This window comes from Brachionichthys hirsutus, chromosome 8 (genome assembly GCF_040956055.1).
Source record: "Brachionichthys hirsutus isolate HB-005 chromosome 8, CSIRO-AGI_Bhir_v1, whole genome shotgun sequence".
Taxonomy (NCBI): domain Eukaryota; kingdom Metazoa; phylum Chordata; class Actinopteri; order Lophiiformes; family Brachionichthyidae; genus Brachionichthys; species Brachionichthys hirsutus.
The window spans coordinates 13717301-13736211 of record NC_090904.1 but is presented as its reverse complement, the minus strand read 5'-3'; the positions used below and the strand labels follow the sequence as shown (position 1 = coordinate 13736211).

The 18911-nt window shown below is 44.2% G+C and overlaps 2 protein-coding genes across 2 annotated transcripts; one reads left to right on the top strand and one right to left on the bottom strand.

The window, feature by feature from the left end:
• Window positions 1–346: 346 nt before the first annotated feature.
• On the top strand, window positions 347–7430 carry LOC137898316 (synaptoporin-like). Its single transcript, XM_068742340.1, has 6 exons — window positions 347–364; window positions 454–519; window positions 6032–6156; window positions 6325–6523; window positions 6630–6821; window positions 7179–7430. The coding sequence occupies exons 1-6, from the start codon at window positions 347–349 to the stop codon at window positions 7428–7430; spliced, it is 852 nt and encodes a 283-aa protein (XP_068598441.1).
• Window positions 7431–14066: 6636 nt separating this feature from the next.
• On the bottom strand, window positions 14067–15614 carry LOC137898626 (G-protein coupled receptor 22-like). Its single transcript, XM_068742670.1, has one exon. It carries the CDS (start codon window positions 15612–15614, stop codon window positions 14067–14069), a length of 1548 nt encoding a protein of 515 aa, XP_068598771.1.
• Between the last annotated feature and the right edge of the window lie 3297 nt (window positions 15615–18911).

The following is an 18911-nucleotide window of genomic DNA, read 5'->3' as shown; positions in this document are numbered from 1 at the left end:
GTGAATCAAACACACGCGCGTGCGTGCGTGCACTGACCTACATAAAAAAAAAAAAAAGAAAACATCCCCCACCAATAACTAAAATTGAAGGCGTCACTCCTTATTGTGGAGATCAATCCATGTCTGTATCCATGGTAATAAATAAAATAATAAAATAATAACAAATAAATACATTTCTATCACAACGGGAAAAAAACCGCTGGGGGGATTCGGGGTTTTCCGGACTGTGTCGGAAGCGGAGCGAAGAGCCGCACTGTCGCGGCGCGCCAAACGCATCATCAAATCGGGTCCGCTTTGCGGGTTTGAGAGTGTTTACATTCATAAACGAGTGAGAACTAAAGGTCAAATGGACACCGCTGATCACGTGAGTAGAGCATCGCCTCATGAGATCATGCCTTATCAATAATTGGTGATTCGGCTGAGAACGCGTTCCTCCTCTGTGTCCTCGCGCAGCGCGCGTCGGTTGGAACATTTCGAGCGTTAAAACTACCTCTGGGATTCATCCGTGTTTTGGAGTGGGTGAGTTTGAACTTTATTTGTTAATGCAACTTATGTAGTAGCAAATATACAGCAGGGCATACATGTAGTTAGCGATGTCATGCGCGTGCATATTATTATGAGTGAACGGCTGATTTTGATTGATCATTATTCTCATCTTCTGTTCAACTTAAATCCAACTGTTGTTTCTAAGTGCCCGGATCTATTTCAGTGGGACTAAATGGCTTAAATCTGTACTTTAACTATTTCACAGGAGACGCGCCTGCATTGCTTTTTAAATGCGTATTTTTTGGATGCTTTGTGCCAACCCAGTCTGTCTGAATCAAAGCTGCGCTCCCTTTTGTCCTGGCTGCGTTTTCACCCTCTCTGTTTACTGAACATTACACATGAAGCCCAACGGGGCAAAGACATAAATGAGTTTATTTGATGTGCGTTTAGAGTAATGACTTTTTTCAGCTCCTTCTATATGTGTGTGCTGATCTATTTCATTCTTCTATGTGGCATCAAATGTGCAGCTGAGCGCTGGCTGCTCCACAGAGGTGTGCTATCACTATCAACGGGAACGCAAGGCTTCAGTTGAAATAGGGCAGATGTCTATCAGCGAGGTGCGTTCCGGAGTGAATCCCTCTCGGGTAAACACCTGAGGGGTGAGCCAGAGCCAAAGAAGAAGCAGATGATCCAAATCACCATCTGTATGATGAAGATAGCTCTCTCTCTCTCTCTCTCTCTCTCTCTCTCCCACTGCATCACATTCGTCACCTTTTCCTTGCTGTGCTTTAATACCTCCCTCATAGCTTCCCTTTTGGCCAGCGGGCTTGTAAAAATACAACCAATTAAAATTATGACCCAAAGTATTCTGATTTATTCTGCAGCAACAACAGTGGTGGTGGTGGTGGGGGGGGGGGGGGGCACAGAAAAATCTGTTCTTGTGGTGTGAGCTTTGGTTCTGTAGCGTCCTGTTTGGGTCCCGGGTGGGAGGTGCCAACTGCTTCAGGGTCCTGGCTTTTGCAGATTCTGAACCAACGATGTGAAAATGTGTGCTGAAGCTTGCAGTGTGAATGTAACGCCAGCCTCAGGAGACCAAACTGTAATACCAGCAACTCTAACCATCTAAACGAAACAAACATTTTAAAATTATAATATTGAAGATTTTATTTAAGAAGGAATAAACATTATCAGCGAGAAAAGGTATTTCCCCCCCAAAAAAACTGGTTGCAGCTGGACCGGAAATGTTCAATCCTGTCATCCTGTCATCACTTCAGTCCATTTCAGAAGCATGAAGTCGGTTATTTGGTCTCACCAGTAGTGCTCTTTACCCAAACCACAAGAAATACACAGAAGATAAACAATGAGACACAACATCTACAAAGGGAGAACAATTAGATCAATGGCTTTCCTTCCCAAATTCCTCCAAAGGTGAGCTCACCTTTGATCGTTGGTAACCGTGTCTTGGTTTCAACCGCTAATTAATTTGGCACGGCAATCACTCATGACGAGTCACCGTGACAACCATGTTGGCCCATGCATTAGACAACCGTGCTTCATTGTCAGAAGCCCTGCAGTACGTCTCTGCTCACATTACGACGCTGGTAGAAGCACGTCTGGCAGCGCGCTTTGTTTACGCACCCTCAGGCTTCATAGCGGCTGTGGTTTAGGCAGCAATTGACATTTATGCTGCTAATGATAGGGAAGCCTAGCGTATGGCTGACTGGTCACGTGGTCAGAGAGAAGGTTGTCTTAAAGGTTATTTAAGACTGTATAATAGAAATAAGTCTTCAGTCAATACTGGGTCTGCAAGCAAATTCATAATCAGCCATGCATGTGTGTGTGTGTGTGTGTGTTATGCAGGCTCTTGGCCTGTTTGGCACACTGTCAGTGGCTGGCATATTCTGCTCCAAACAGCTGTAAGGTCCCCTCCGCTCCACCATTGACCAACTCATGCAGAAGCTGTCCTTCGAGATATGCCCTGACGCTTCACTGCATGTGTGTGCGCGTGTGTGTGCATGTGTGTGTGGCGGTGTGTGTGTGTGCTTGTTTTGCACATCTGATTGAGCACATAATGCACAATAATATTCATGCTTTTTTATGCACTAGTGCATTGTTGCATCGTCTCGCACGGACCAATTTTAGCATCACTGTATCAACACAGCGGCTTCCTGGACCACAGCGAATCTCTGGCCGATGAGTCACAAAGAATGCGTCCTTCGGTAATTTATGAGTAACGGTCCTCCTCTCATCCAAATCCCAGGAGTGACCCACTGTCCAGTGATGTCACCGTCAGCACTTCACTGTACACCAGTTCAGTTGCTTTAGGGTGGGCAGACCATGTCAGCATATCGGTGGGTGTGCAAACAAATCTGCAGCACAAAAGAAGATTGTTCATCAGGGTGGTTTTCATTTCTTGCTAAATTTACAATTTATAATGCACATACGTTGGGCAGCACGGTGGCTCATTGGGTTCAAATCCACCTGAGGACCTTGGACTGTTCTGAATGGCGTTTGCATGTTCTCACTGAAATGCACTGATTGTAGCCCCATTGTGCTGTTTAATGTCGGCCCAATCACGTCATCATTTGAAGCTTTCAAGTTACAAGTTAGTTGTCAGTGAAGCAGCCTGGTTTTTCTCACTCCTGTAGCAGCCAAGAAAAAAAAAAATCTATTTGAGTTTCGTTTTAGCTGTGAAAGTAAGAAAATAATCGACCTATTTTAAACGTCCTTTTCTCCTCGCCTTCATTCTGTTTTGCTAAAATGTGAAGTACCACAAACAAATCCAGGGAAAGCTAGAAAATGAAATGAAATGTATCTTTTACAATTTTAAGAGAACCGGTAGTGTGGTGTCTCGCTCCAATGCCTTCCATTTCTTTTCTCCCTTTGTCTTTTGGGTTACGCTTAAGAAGTTGCCGTAGAACTGCTCATGTTTGCACACTAGTGGGCCACAGCAGTGACAGCGAGTGAGACTGTGTGCGTGCGTGCCTGCGCTTGTGCATCGCTGTGGATAATGCTTCTGCCTGACTGGAGACAGTGAGATATTTCCACTCTGGGCTCACATGCACACACATTGCATGCTCACATCTAAGTCCTTCAATACTTAGATAAACAAACACATGCACAGACACTGAGGGACGCACGTGGTCATGCACATATAAACAGAAATGTATAAATAAATAGAAATGCTGGTTTACATTTCTACCTTGGCTTGTCTCTCACTCTCTCTCACACACACACACACACACACACACACACACACTTCCTCCTTATCTCTTGTTTCCCCGAGGAGCCAAGCTGGGAGAGGCAGATAAACACATGGGGGCACAGGGCTCAGCACCCACCCTCCTTCCACAATGCCACGCTCTCCTGTTCAAAGGCCCCAGCCAGAAATGAGAAGGGCTAAACCCGACCCGAAGAATCATGAGGAGGGAAAGTGGCTGCTAGCGAGAGAGAGAGGGAGAGAGAGATATTGATCTGTGGATGCCTCTGATCAGTCGGGGGATTCCCTACAGAGGTTTCACTCATTGTACGTCATGACAGCCAGGTAAGCAGCGTTCAGCTTCCAACTGAGGCCTGAAGTCGGAGGTGGAACAAATAGAATTATGAGGCCCCTCGGTTCATCCAACAGCATTTGGCCTCGATCTGGGCTGACCTAACCCTGCCAAACCGAGCTCAGTCTCTTGCGACTCAAATAAACCGTACAAAGCATCACCTAGCATTGTGTTGCAACGCCCCCAGGAGCAGGTTAAACAGTTTGAAATGTGCAACAGCATCACCGAGCATCCATTAATGTGAAGACCAACACTATTGAATTAGGTATGCCATACTTCCAGAGAAGGTCTTGATGAAGCTATAGGTGCGTTTGTGATGTTATATTGTGCCTCCTGCATACTTGTGCACTGTCAATGTAAACGTGTCCGTGAGACAAACGTGCACGTAAATCTCCAAGGACTTCAAAAGCATTTATGTGTGGCTTGGAGGACTGAATGATTTTGAAAATGGAGAGTCTTGTTAAATAGCGCCCTCCGGAGGCTGAGGGGTGTTAAAACCAAAGTGATGTCTCCTCCAGCTGCTCCTCCGGCTGCCTGTGATGTGGGAGAGGGGAGGCTCACGCTAACCAGGCATCAGCTCTGATCATGGTGATTACAGTTGTGAGAACTCTTGAGGCCGTAACAGCCACTGCATGAATCAGTGCAGTTTAGTTCTTGGAAAAACACCTTGAGAGAGAACTGCGAGCTGAAAAATGTGAGGCATCACTTTCGTCATGTCTCGAATCCTCACGTCACAAACCAGCTTCGTTTTAATTCTTGTATTGCCATAGATTCCACTAACGGCCCATGTTGCATTTACACAGCAATACCCACTTTGATGGCTCTTGCCTCTGCATGCAGGCTGTCATGGGATGGCTGTAGTGAGCCTTTATCGTAGCCTTTAGCTTAGAATACTTGCACGCACCAATCTCATTTCAGCCTACTTTTAATCAGGATTTTTGTTGCCAATCATAGACTAGAAAAACATTTGGAGAGCACAAACCCCCGCCAAGCAGCTTATTCCCCTTGTAATTGGATTTACACCAAAAATGATCGTCTTGTTTTTATTTTATTTACATTTTTATATTCTGAGACCATAAAACATAACTTTAGCAATTGAATTCGCATTGATGTCATTAGTTCAGTAGTTGTTCATAGCTATACAGTAAAAACTGGAACTGATTGTAATAAACTTCCTCCCTCTGATGACCATTCTAGTTCTAACTAAGCATGTACAGTTAAAACTGCTGTTGATGCTGTATCGGCTCTATGTTGCTGGAGTCCAACAACACTTTTAACAGAACCCTTGAGGATGCATTTCTGTAGCTTTTTTTGTAGATACAGCTGTACAGTATTGGGTTTTTAGACTGGCCTCTGTCTCACCTACTGTAGAGATGTTGTGGTTCTTGAGCTGTTCCGCCATCAGCCACCAGGGGGCGTCTTTAATGGGATCCTTCTAAATAGACACCATAATTAGTAATCTGAGCCATCATTGTCACTCTGCCTGCTGGGGAGACGTTTGTGTTTGAAATCACAATAAAAATAAATTATGAATCAATTTGTCTAAATCTTTTTTCAACATGTAAGTGTTCATCTGGACTACAGCGCATTATTATCCTTCGATTATTGTCATCTGTTGAATGCAAAGATTCAGCAGTTTAATCTACCGAGTTTCAAATTGCTGATGTTTGGCTTGGTGTTAGACGACTGGCTCAGTGGCCGGCGTGTACATGTACATTTCAACGGAATAAGGACTTTCAACGGAAACAAGAATGCAAGGGCTTTTTTGAAATGCTCCTCTTAGACAGGATGTTTGACTTTATTTTTACTGTAATACATGCTACTGTGTGACTGTACTTGTACTGTAATACATGCTACTGTGTGACTGTACTTGTACTCCAACATTCTATCTAATAAATGTATTCATCATCATCATCAATGCAGGTACGTATTCATTCTGGGCCCATTTCTACAACAAGAATCTCATTTTGTTGTCATTTTCTTATCTTACGCAGCTCTTTGCCATTTTTGCGTTTGCAACATGTGGCGGCTATTCTGGGCAGCTGCGCGTTAGCGTCGACTGCATGGAGAAGGCCAGCAGCAACCTCAGCATCGGCATTGACTTTGCTTATCCTTTCAGGCAAGTGGGCTTCATTCATGGTGGCACTGGGACATCGCTAAACATTGCTTTTAACACACGTCCCTTAATAACCGTATTCATAAATTATGCTTTAACGAGAACAGTGAGTGAAAATATCTTGTATTAAATGTGTTTAAAAGGTTTCATTTAACTCTCTGTGTGTAACAGGTTGCACCAGGTATCGTTTGAAGCGCCTGTATGCGAGGGCATCAGGAGGGAGCCGGTGTTCCTCGTTGGAGACTACTCATCGTCGGCCGAGTTCTTTGTCACTATCGCTGTCTTTGCCTTCTTGTATTCTCTCTTTGCCACCGTTGTGTACGTCTTCTTCCAGAACAAGTACCGTGAAAACAGCCGAGGCCCGCTCATCGTGAGTACAGTGAACTCCATCGTCCAGCTACTGTTCAAGCAGTGACCAAATCCAGTTGTGGTGTCTTGAATTAAGTGTCATGTTCGTTCCCTCCGTGTGCCATCAGGACTTTGTGGTGACAGTGGTGTTCTCCTTCGTGTGGTTGGTCAGTTCCTCTTCTTGGGCCAAAGCTCTGTCTGATGTGAAAGTGGCTACTGATCCAGATGAAGTGCAGCTCCTCATCTCTGCCTGTAAAGTCCAGACCAACAAGTGCGGCTCGGTGCGCGGACCCCGCTGGTCCGGACTCAACACCTCTGTGGTGGGTGCAACCCTCAAACCCTGGGAAGAGATGAATAAATGTGATGGAGAGAGTCACAGTTTATCTGAAGGAAGCATTGAGCTCACCGGCTGATCATAATCGTAATGTGATCCAGTATGTTTACAGCTCGACAAGACTGAAACCAGTTCAGGTTCCAGTTAATGTGTAATCATTGAAAGCAAGACGAATGGGTCAGATTAAGTGGTGGGAAAATGAAAAATTAACAAAGAAAAAAAGTTTAAAATGAGAAGTATGTTCAAGTTGTTGAAAATAAACTAACAGGAAAATACAGATTGTAAAAATAAATGGATAATTGTGTACATTGCTTTTCAATATTTGACCCTTTTTTCTCTTCAGGCTTTTGGGTTCCTCAACTTTGTTCTGTGGGCTGGAAATATCTGGTTTGTCTTTAAGGAGACCGTTTGGCACAAAGATGCTTCCAAGTTGGCGAGCGGGGCGTCTGAGAAACAAGCCGGCACTTTCAGCCAGCAGCCACACAACCAGGGCAGCTTTGACCAATCAGGGAGCTACAACACCCAGGGAACCCTCAGCCAGCCATCCGAGTACAGCCAGGTGGGAGGGCCCACCTCCTACACCAATCAAATGTAGACAATGCTTTATGTTTTCTGATTGGCGCATCTGCATATCAAATCAGGGCAGTGATTGGTAGGTGGGAGGAAGAAGAAAGGGTTAACCTTCCTCCACGACTCAGCTCGACATCAGTTTGTGCAAAAAAAAAAAAAAAAAAAATTATAATATGTAATGACAAAGGTGTCAAAGTACAACCATTGTAGATACAATCATTGGATAGTCTTTACATCTGTAGTTTGCTGAATGTTGTATTTTTGAAGTGACACTTTATCTCTGTGTTCCATTATCGACTGCTGAGACTGGATGGTTCGCACAGCAGAAGAAAAAAAAGTTGTTTGTATTATTTTCAAATTCCTATTATGGTGAAAATGCATGACGTTGTGTGTCTGTGTGAGTGCTAATATGCTCTCTGTGAAATTACAAGAAAACAAAACATACATTCTAGCTCTTCACAAAACTTGACACGGCCCTGACTCATCATCAGAATGATCACTTTTAGTTTTTATTCTAACAGGAATTGCAGTACATTTTGATCATGTCTGTTTCTAATTTGATATATAAAGTCAGAATATAAGTCTGAGACATATTTAGCAGTACTAATACATTCCATTTCATGACGTCATAACATAGCAATAACTATGTACTACACAATTCACTATACAATGGTATGTGCAAGAAAAAGTACAATATGCAACCATTACAGCTTGTTTTTGTTTCTGAATGTTTTCCACTTCCTGTAAAGAGTTGCCCTTCAATCCACATATTACTGTGACTGTTTTCTACGCTATCCTTAGCAGAAGTCCATCACTCCCATGACATAAATGACTTGTTAAACTATTCACGCATTATCTGTATATAACTAATGCCGAACTCATGTAAAGTAGTAGGAATCAAAGAATAATGCTCGGTTTCTGTTTGTTTACATTAATATGACTTGTGAAACCCTGTTTCTTGACTTCTTAAGCATCTGTGTTGTGAAGCAGATTGATCATGCTCGTAGCTGTAATAGTCTGACTCCCATGATGCATGTCTATGGGCCCATTTGATGGCACTTTGTTCATTATTGGGGATATTTTGCAGGCACTCGTGTTAATAAAGCACAGATTTGACCATAAATAAACTTGGTTTTGTGTATCTGATTAACTGATTTGTGGAAAGATATGCAGGCAACTAGAAAAATCCTTTAGTGGTTGACCTCTGACCTGGCGGAGATGAAGACGCTGCGGTTCTCCTTGGAAGTGTCCAGGTTGGACAGGATTAGAAATGAGGCAATAAGGAGGGACAGTGAAGGTTAGACGTTTTGGAGACAAGGTCAGAGAGGACAGACTTTGATGGTTTGGACATGTCCAGAGGAGAGATAATTTCCCATTTAGTTATAAAATCATATCTTGTAAAATAGGCATTCAATTGACTCACCAAAAATCACAGTCATAAAGGGGTCCGATAAGCACTACCATGCAAAATGTCTTCAGGATCTGATCCAGAATGAGGTCAGGAAAATAAATGACATTTCAACAACCCGTTGTGGTCGCTCTGTCGTTGACCTGAACGAGACCCGCCTGTTGCACAGCTCACCTACTCAGCTCCTGCCTCTTTGGACCGGACTCTCTGGACAGTTTTCCCGTATTCCATAGTTCTATCTTTAATACCTATTTATTTTTGAAACAAAGGAAAATTGTTTCCAAATATAATATATATATATATGAGCTACGAAATTATCAAAACGAAACGTGTCTGTCAATCAAGCAATGTTGAACAGAAGGAATGAATGGATGTCTTTAACAAATATTCAGTTTTCACATTCTGAATATTTCGTTTAACATGTTAGAGCAGGGGCAACAGGTCGTTCTGGCGTCAGGAATTTGCAGGAGTTGCCACCAGAGGCCGCCCTAGTACAGGATTTGCGTTACTTAAAGACAAATTTAAAGGAAATTTATTAATTTTCGCTCATCGACAACAATACTTATTTGACGCACTTCATGCAAGCGTCTGTTACTGAGATTAGAAGCAGCAAATAACCTCTCATGTGTTGGGATGCGCTTCTGTTGCTCTTCATGACATCACTGGTACGCTCTGGTTAAAAGTATTATCACAAAATAGACACTCCTGAGAAAGTCTGAGGTTATTGTGTGTGTCCACTAAAAACGTTCTTGTGATGCAGTTTAATTATTGTTTTATGTTGACTTCATTGCCATGACATCCAATAACAGAAAAAAAAATACAGATTAAGTTTTACTTTTAAAGCATTTAAATTAAAGTAGATTGAAAAAGATCCCGAGTATAAGTCGCACTACAAATTATTTGAATAACATTCATTCAGACAACAATTATTCAAATAAAGAAAAGGCACGCCCTCTTTTTTTTATTTTTTATTACCTAAAACTAATATTGTAAACATCCATAAACAAGTTAGTATGTCCAAAACTTTGGTTTGGACATACTTACATCATGAACAAGCCATCATTCAGCTTTGAAATAGATTTGATGTCATGAAAGCAACAAAGGACACATTGTATGACCAGATCCACGCAATAAGCAGGGAGCATCTGGCCCTTGAGTGTAACACACCGGGGTGTGTCCAAAGCTGTTTCAGTTGTGAAAATGTAACTTACAGATAAGAATGTCAACTGTAAATTTGATTAAAAACATCAATAAAATTGTTTTATTTTTTTTTTTTAATGGTAGTTTATTTCCTGTGTCTGTGCTGTTGGTTCTCAGTCATCCAAGTCATGGTAGTCCAGTTGATTCTTTGTTTTTCGCTTTGTGATATTTCCTCTGATTTTATGTGATCACCATCAGTTACATCTACATGTGGATTTTCCACTTTCTTATTTTCGTTCTTTCCCTGCAAACAGAAACGTTTCGCTTGAGTTGTATATTTTGTTTTGGGGTTATTGTCGTTTTTGCCTGGTCTACCAGTGCTGTCAACCATAGCTGCTGTCTGCAAATAGGTTACATGAAGTTCTGTTGTTGCTTATGTGGCAGTGGGCATATACGATTAAATGAGTGGCAGATCTAAAGGGATCGGTTCGGCTCTGACAACGCCACCTTAGGCCTTTCACCTAAAGATCTTTATTTTTGGTCATTTATCCCTAAGCTCTTTCTAGAGGGTTTCCCGAACACACTCACACACAGGTCCGCTCACGATGAATACCAGCACGGCATTCTTAATTCACAACCTTTACCTGACACCATAAAATATAGGCTTCCCTTTAAAACACTATATAATTCACTTTAAAACAAATTAACCAAGGTTATACTAAATACTGAATACTTTTTATTGATTTGTCCCTCGGAGGGCAATTTGGTTTACAGCAGTTACACTTTCTAACTGTAGTCTGCTGCTGGTGCGCATGCGCCCAGGCAATGTGGGACGTCTAGTACACAGTGAGTACACGAATAAAATCCCCTGCAATTAGGAACGTTACACAGGGATGACCTCGCCGTACCGGACTTAGCTCACCTGCCCTCAAGACGGGGAAAACGCAAATGACCGCACCCAGCCGACGCTCACTCACCCTGATGCTCCCTTCAGCCGGACAGAGTGAGACCCGGAACGAGGGAGGGGAAGCGCCTATACGCCCCCCTCATCAGTGGCAAATGCGCTACAGGTGCTCCCTCCCACACCTGCCTGCCTAATTACCTCCCCCAGCAAGGAAGGTCTGGGCAACCAAACCAATCATCCGGTTACACTTATACAGTATGTCCTTTTGGCAGCTTCATTTCTATGCATGGTAATCTCAGCCACACGTAAAAAAATAAATAAAGATTGATCAATATAGAAAATTCATGTAACCATGTGTAACCGGATGGGATGTAATTAGGCAGGCAGGTGTGGGAGGGAGCACCTGTGGCCCATTTGCCACTGATTGGGGGGGGCGTATATAGGTGCTTCCCCTCCCTCGTTCCCTTGTTCCTGTCTTTGTGTTTTCCCCGTCGAAGGCAGGTTGGCCGTAGACTGTCACTGCCTTGTCTCTCCTTTTCTTTTGCGTGTTTATAGTGTTTTTTAATGCAAAGCTTGTTTTAGAGTATTAAATAAAGACTCTGAATTCCTAATGCCGTGCTGGTCTTCAGTGCGAGCGGACCTGTGCGTGAGTGCCGTCGGGAAACCCGCTAGAACGAGCTTGGGGACTAAGGTACGAAAAAATAGATCTTTAGGTTGAAAGTCCTAAAGTGGCGTTGTTGGCAACCATCGTCTAGCCCCATATGCCCAACGCCACACATGAATAGAATCTATTTCCCACCGGGCGCCCACGGACAGGTCAAGTGGACTCAACAGGCGGTGGGATGCGGCTGTGGAACAATCTCCTGGTTTCTGTTCTCAGCTGTTCCTAACATTGTAAAAGTAAATTTGTTAATTAAGGAGACGATCAGTTTCCCTGAATACCCATTCATGCAGTTAAGACACGACACTGCCCGGAATCGAACCAGTAACCTTAATTTAAAGAATTAACAGAGCGCAGCCCCAACTTCACGAGGACCTCCAGATGCGTCCACCCCTCCCTCTTCCAGTCCGATGGACGGATCTAAATGTAATATTAATTATAAGGGAAAAAAACACTTATAATGCAAATGTGATCTAAAGTTGTGGAAATGGTTGGATTATATTTCACTAGTTTCATGCCCTACGGGCTTCATCCTCCCACATAAATGACCTTTCTACCATCCTGCGGTATATAGTCCGCATAGCGCCTCCCTCCAACGCAGCAGAAAGCCCACGCAAGGTTTTCCTGCAGCATTTCCACCGTTGTGTCGACGCCACGGAATGGCCCACGGGGGGGACCTGAACGCTTCCAGGTATACCGTCCGTAGGTGCTCGGTACCCACTGAGGGCACCCGCGATGTCCGCGGATGCACCCGCTGAAGCAGCAGCGCAGGGTTTCTCATCAGGGCGTGGAGTTTGATTTTGGTTCCACGTCAACAGCAACATAGGAAAGTTAAAATTAACACCACCTACACCTACTATTATTGGATGCGCGCAAAGTTCCAGTCTGTTCGTCACTGGCCATTATAAATACTCATCAACATGTTTGATTGTTTGTTGCGTGGCTGTGTTCAGGAGGATTTGTTCTGGAGATACAAATATCATGTGTGCTACCTGCACAGAGATGCAAATTCTCCTTTTACCATAAATCAAATTGCTCAGGAGGAAAAATGACAGTTATACAATCTACATCCGCGGACAAGGATTTATGGCCCAGGAAGCAGCAGCCTCAGTGTTGTTTAGCAGACGCTTACATCAACACACACACACACACATGCATGAGCACACACACAAAGGCAGGAAATCCAGACCCCAGCAGTTCACATTTATTGATATTATTCAAGATTGCAGGGCGATACATTCACATGAAAACACCACCATGAAGAAAGCCTGTAATTATAGCATGTTCTTGGTGTACATAAAGTACATGTCAGTCTTGCTCATGTGTTTACATTCAACTGTGCTTCAAATGGACGCAGGGTGTGAAATCACATGGCCCCCGCGTGCAGTCCTGCTGTGGGTACAGCGTCTACGCAGCGAACACACAAGCCTGCAGAACAATGGCAGCTTTCACTGGTCCTGTCCTCGATAATCCCGCCGATGTGTCCGTGGCAGTGGGGTCAGACACTCCTAAAAGCCAGCCTACAGTTTAATTACACACGCATTGAGTAACTTATAGTGTCGATTTTTATAAATGTGATAAATCTGGTCAGTATTTACAGAATGTACATTAAGTTTATTTCAAAAAGAGAACCAGAGCCCCAAAGTGAACCACAGGGACGCCTTCAAAATAAAACAATCCAAAATAATATCTCTGTAAGGAATACTTCTTGATAAAAAGGCTGCAGCTACTTCAGTACAAGCTTCAAGTCATAAAATAAATTATTTTGAATTTTATGGAACTAGTAAGATGTTTCGGGAATATTTGCTTTCATGTCTAGGCGGTGGAGACACCAGCCAGCTCGCTTATCTTAGCACAAAGAGCTGAAATAGAAGGGACAGCTTAGCCTGGCAACAATGTGCTAACCTTCTTCCAGTGGTTTAATATATAAAACATATTTGTCAGCACTTTATACAAACCTGGGGTAGCAAAAGCCGCATTCATAGGAAGGAGCTTTAATTGTGTTTCACGTTTGCAAGTAGCACGAGTCGTGTCTCCTAAGTACCGTAGTAAATTAATTACCATTACAGTTCAGAAAACGCCAAACGTTCACAATAGATCTCAGTATTAAATAAGTCAAGGAGTTTTCGGGGTTTTTATCTTTCAACATTCTTTCAAAGCTGCCCTGGAGCGTTGGAGTTGCAGAGAACTTCATCTGCTGCATGAACCCATTCGTTGGAGCAGGAAATTAAGCATCACGACGGCAACGCTTTTAACTCCAAAGGTTATGGCTTTACAGACAGGAAGTGAGATACAAGTATGTACAATGGTGTGTTGATTGTTCTGCGGTTTCCTTCAGCTACAGAGGCTGTGTGTTCCCGCTGCTGCCTGAGGTGGATGTTAGCCGCGTTTGGCCTTATTTAGTTCTGGTGATTACATTAAAATATCTCCCTGGAGTGGAAATATGTTGTTTTCTTTTTTTTACATTTCTTATGCTGGCTTCATGCACCAGTGCTTTTCATAATGGAACACACCTGTGACTGTACTCTGCCTTTAATTAGACCAAGTCTCACAGGACCTCTGCAAGGCAGCGGTCAGTGCCCTCACTTGCCTCCAGTCTCACTTGTCGGTTGGCTTTTCTGTTCTCCACCCAGGAGTTGTGTATGACGGTGCCCCCCGGTGAAGGGTCTACCTGAAGCAGGGACACAACCCTCTTCTTCACCTTGGTGCGGAGGGCTCGGCGCAGCTTCTGCCGGGTGAAAGCGTAGAGCAGAGGGTGGGAGACGGTGGTGCCATAAGCCAGGGCTAAGAACCATAGGCGCACGCTGACTAGGGCATCACTTGGACCTAGTCCCAGAATTAGCATGTTAATCACCGAGAGGGGAGCCCAACAGCCGAGGAAGGTGGTGATAATGATGAGGGACATCCTGAACACTCGCCTCTGTCTCTCTCGTCTGTCCCTGTGCCGTCGAACCGCCCGCCTCAAGGCAATGATGGCCGACACGGAGGCCTGGACGCCCATGGTGGCAGATATGTGGGTCGCAGCGCCCCTGTCAGGTGTGACAAGTGGAGCGGAAGAGGACATGGCAGGGGGAGAGGCAGCTGTTGGGGAAGGCGAAGGGATGAGGGGAGGGTGGCTGTGTTGTTTAGCACCGTCTGCGGTGCACTGCTCCCCTCCTGCCTCCCAACTATCGTTCATTCGAATGCTTGCTTTCGTTTTTTTCCGTTTCTTGTGGAGTCCCCTGCCAGACGGTCCCCTGAACCGCTGGCTCTTCATCTGAAAGCCGATGCGGATGTTCAGAGCCCTCAGTATTCTGGAGTAGGTGAACAGCATGACGGCCACGGTGGTGAAGAAAATGGGTACCTGCAGGAGAAGATGGTAATACATGCGCACTCCTGTGTGGTAGCCCTGCCCTCCAACGCACAGGAGTGTCCGGTTACGCCACGCTGGAACCACCGCCGCACTGGTGCCACGCGGCAACGTCGGCGACGGAGTCCCCTGCGCTCGCTCCTCTATTTCCGCTCCACTATTCCACTGAACCTCCAAGAACGGGATAAAAAACACAGCCAGCGAGGCAACCCACACGGCAGTCAGTAGCCCAGACGCTCTCCGTGTTGTCAGTAGTCTGTTGGCAGGTCGAACTGAGATGTCATAGCGGTCCAAGCTGATAACCAGGATGTTGATGGCTGTAGCTATGCTGGCGAATGTGACGGACGCCTCGTGGAAGCAGCAAAGCAGGGCCAGGTTTGGTCCTGGAGGTAGCAGCACGACCACCAGAGTGATGGGCAAGCACAGGACACAGACCACGACGTCCAGCACATGCAGATTGACAGTCACCATGTTGCTCACTGAGTCCACCAAGTTGGATTGGGAGCAGTAGAGCACCATCACCGTCAGGTTGCTGCTAAAACCCAACACCAGCTCCAGCATGAGGAAAGCAGTGAGTGGCACCTGGAAGCCCAGCGAATATGGCATATTCCAGGACATGGGGCTGCTGGACGATCCTCCTCCTCCTCCTCCTCCTTGTACCTGAAGGAGTCCCATTCCCTCCAAGATGGCCACAGTCCCAACCAAGTCAGTGGTGTGTGGCCCTGAGGTGTAGCTGTCAGTCTCCATGACGACCTCTCAGCTCTCGTATATTGCTTCTGTCACACAGTTGATGAGCTCCCAGGATGCACCAGGCTGAGCCTCCATGATGCGGGGATGAATAACTGATGTCATCGCTGGAGGGAGACAGGAACAGGTGAGAAATTAAGTGGTCTGAAGAAGATCAAAAACACATTTTCTGTCTCATCGAATGTCAGACATCTCAACATAACGTTTATCTGTCTCATCTAGCTATATGAATCTACAGTATATATATATATATATATATATATATATATATATACAAACCCCAGCATCTGCAGAGTGACCAGGGACTGCATTATGCATCTATCCAGCCCTTAATCTGTCTACGTTCAAAATCTCTGATTATAATATTGGCTCAGCCTTCATCTGAGAGCCGCTCAGAAGATGTGAAAACCACAGGTGGCTGGGATAGGCTATCATTAATGTGTAGTGGAGCTCAGGGCAATGGGCAAAATGGAGCAGCTGAGGCAAAAAAAATAAAACAAAAAAACCAGCATAGATTCAGGAAGAGCATGGCTGAGCTGCAGCATCAGCAGGATGAGCAAGACTATACTATACCAGACACTAAGTTATTAGTGTCTGGCTAAGCGATCTCATCCATTGTACGTCACAAAAACAAGAAGCATGTTACAGCACTGCTAGTTTCCGGCTGGTCCATTCCTCAATGGACCAATTTAGTCCCAAAAGACTTGGCTCATGATTGCCCGAGTGAAAAGCTGTACAATGGAATGGCTGGATGCTTAGCAGGTGGACCGGTACTGCCAATCCCCAAATTGCACAGGAAAAGCAATTTTATTGTGGAATGGCACTGCAGCTGATGGAGATTGCAGCCGGTTCTCACTGTCGCCGAATATTAATGGCTTGGAAGTGCCAAATTGGAACGCTTTCCTTTAAAGGAGGTGTATATTTTTGTAACTGCGAAACGGTTGCATCTTCTACTTTTCTGCCTTTAAAAAAAGGTAGAAACGCAAAGGACAATCCTGTGAAGCAGAAACGTGAAAAATCAATCAATATGACCCCGCTTTGACACGAGGACCCTCTTATGTTCTTTATTGAAACGCTGGTTAAAAGTCTTTCTCTCCTTTAAAAACTTGAAACTGTCGTAAAGACCTTTGTTTATGTGTTTTGGTTTATTTACACCCACAGAGGGTGATTTTGCAAGAGCAAAGAACATGAAATATTCTATTCCACCTTGGCCACATACATACAGGATGGTGAGACGCAAAAGGCAGCAGGACTGTGAGTCAGAGGCCGGCAAGTGTGAAAGCCAAGCGAATGTCTTTAGGTTTCCTAATTTAGTCGGCTGCGTGTGGAAAATTATTCATTTCATTAATGGTAATAGTATCTCGCCCTGTACCATCCAACAACACAACGAGGTCAAATGTGAGCGCAAGGACTGTTCGTCTTGCAGGTCTGCTCTTCTACATCGGCTTTTTTAAATTAACATCCAATGAAGTTTTTGGAGTAAAATATATCATTGTAATAACAAATCAAAAGCTTTGCTACCAATGCGGGTTGGTTTATTAGATAGCAACAAGGTTGCAAGAATCCTGAAGGGAACCAGAGCGGGTTCATGGCAAATGAACGCTAGAGTCTAATTCTCCTGCTTGAACCCTGATCCCATGGCCGTCTATGAGCCTGACTTTAACTCAGTCCTTTGAACCGAGCTCCAGCAAGAAGCTTCTCATCGTCGCTTAGCATAAAAATTGGCAATACGGTAAAGACATCTAGGTCTTGATATTAACTACCACTTCCACATCCGGGATATAATGTGGTGATTCTTACAGGTGGGTGAATTTTGTAACCTGTGGACCAACAACGCTGAAACACGTACAGAAACTCCGTCTGCTGCACCTTTCACATCTGAGCACGGCTTGACATTTAATAAAGTGTTATTCTGACAGACCTAATCATAGCTGCTGTCTGATATTGTCGGGGTGCAAAATGCAAAGCCGCACGCCATATGCAAATGTATCATTTAATTCTGCACAGCACTTGGCATCACAGCCGGGGCCTAATCCAAATCCTTTGTTTTTGATTCCGCCCAGAGGAGTGTCTCGGCCCTGTTTGATCTCATTTTGCTCAATTTGCAGGTTGTCTAATAGGTTATTTCTAATTCCACACGCTCCTTTTTAGTGATCTTGTTAAATGGCAGTGTTCTCCAGGATAATCAAGATGAGAGTTAAAGCTTTTCAGCAATTCAGACAATAAATAGCATATATAATCGAACAGCTATGGTCACGCAAACATTGCCAGAAGCAATAGTACAGTTATTAAAATGATGAATGGCAGTCAAGATGATCTATCCCCAAGACAGGAGTCTACCAGAGAGAAGCGACCAGGGTTAAAGTCCAGGTTTGGTGTCGTTCGGAGCAGGCAGGCTTGGCATATTCTGGGGAAAATGTGATGGGGGGTCTCAAACGAACATTCGACAGCTGGATATTTAATCGATCTTAGCTCAGTGCTGCTACAAGTTGGAGACTGATTATCGGCCGATGACATTAGTGGTTGAAAGCAGTGGCGGGCGGTGCATTTTACACCTAGGCCTTCAGTGAAGTCCTACTTAGTCCGACTTGAATAAATACCCCTAATAATACCATCATTTATGACACCACTGCTTTAGAAATAATGTACAAACACACACTTACGCACTACTGGGTGCTGCATCACCTCAATCGTGTACAACACAGGATATTTTTTCCGGAGCATTTAAAAATCAATAAACTGCATCAGCAATTAAAACTTACCACTATACGTGGTACTATCAAAGTTATAAATAAAAGGGAATTTTTCCAAAGCGTTTTAAAGTCCACCATGAAGCTTTAAATTGCGAACTTGCAGTTTAATATAAGAAAGACTGCAATACAACGTGTTGTACTTCCACTACAATCACACAGCTGCACCGGCGCACCACATTATTTACATACATTGCATTTACAGTATATCTGTGATATTATTTCGTTATCATGTTAAATAAATAAAATGTTGGTACTCACCAAAACGGCTGTCCCGTTTGAAAACAAAATCCATTCTCCTTCCTTAAAGTTCCTAAATCCAGTGTTGCTCCAAACATTAAATCGATCCCTTGCAAACAAAAGGCATTCCCAGCAGAACAATTTGCAGCGACTCTCGGAAGCCATAAGCCAAAAGTTTGAAGCCTGGAAGCGGCGTACCAATCCTTTCCCCACCCGGGACAGGTCAGCTAGCTCCGGAGCTAGCTTGAAGCTAGCTCTCCCGAGCCGAAGCTAGTAGCTTCTCTGTAAAGGTCCGTCTTGAAAATGG

What these genes read in the sequence shown, in the direction of transcription:
- LOC137898316 (XM_068742340.1), top strand. An exon ending in TCATCCGTGTTTTGGAGTGG is followed by an intron (nt 520 to 6,031) that starts GTGAGTTTGAAC and finishes TATCTTACGCAG; the next exon opens with CTCTTTGCCATTTTTGCGTT. An exon ending in GACTTTGCTTATCCTTTCAG is followed by an intron (nt 6,157 to 6,324) that starts GCAAGTGGGCTT and finishes TGTGTGTAACAG; the next exon opens with GTTGCACCAGGTATCGTTTG.
- LOC137898626 (XM_068742670.1), bottom strand. Translation starts at nt 15,614, where the DNA reads ATGGAGACTGACAGCTACACCTCAGGGCCACACACCACTGACTTGGTT.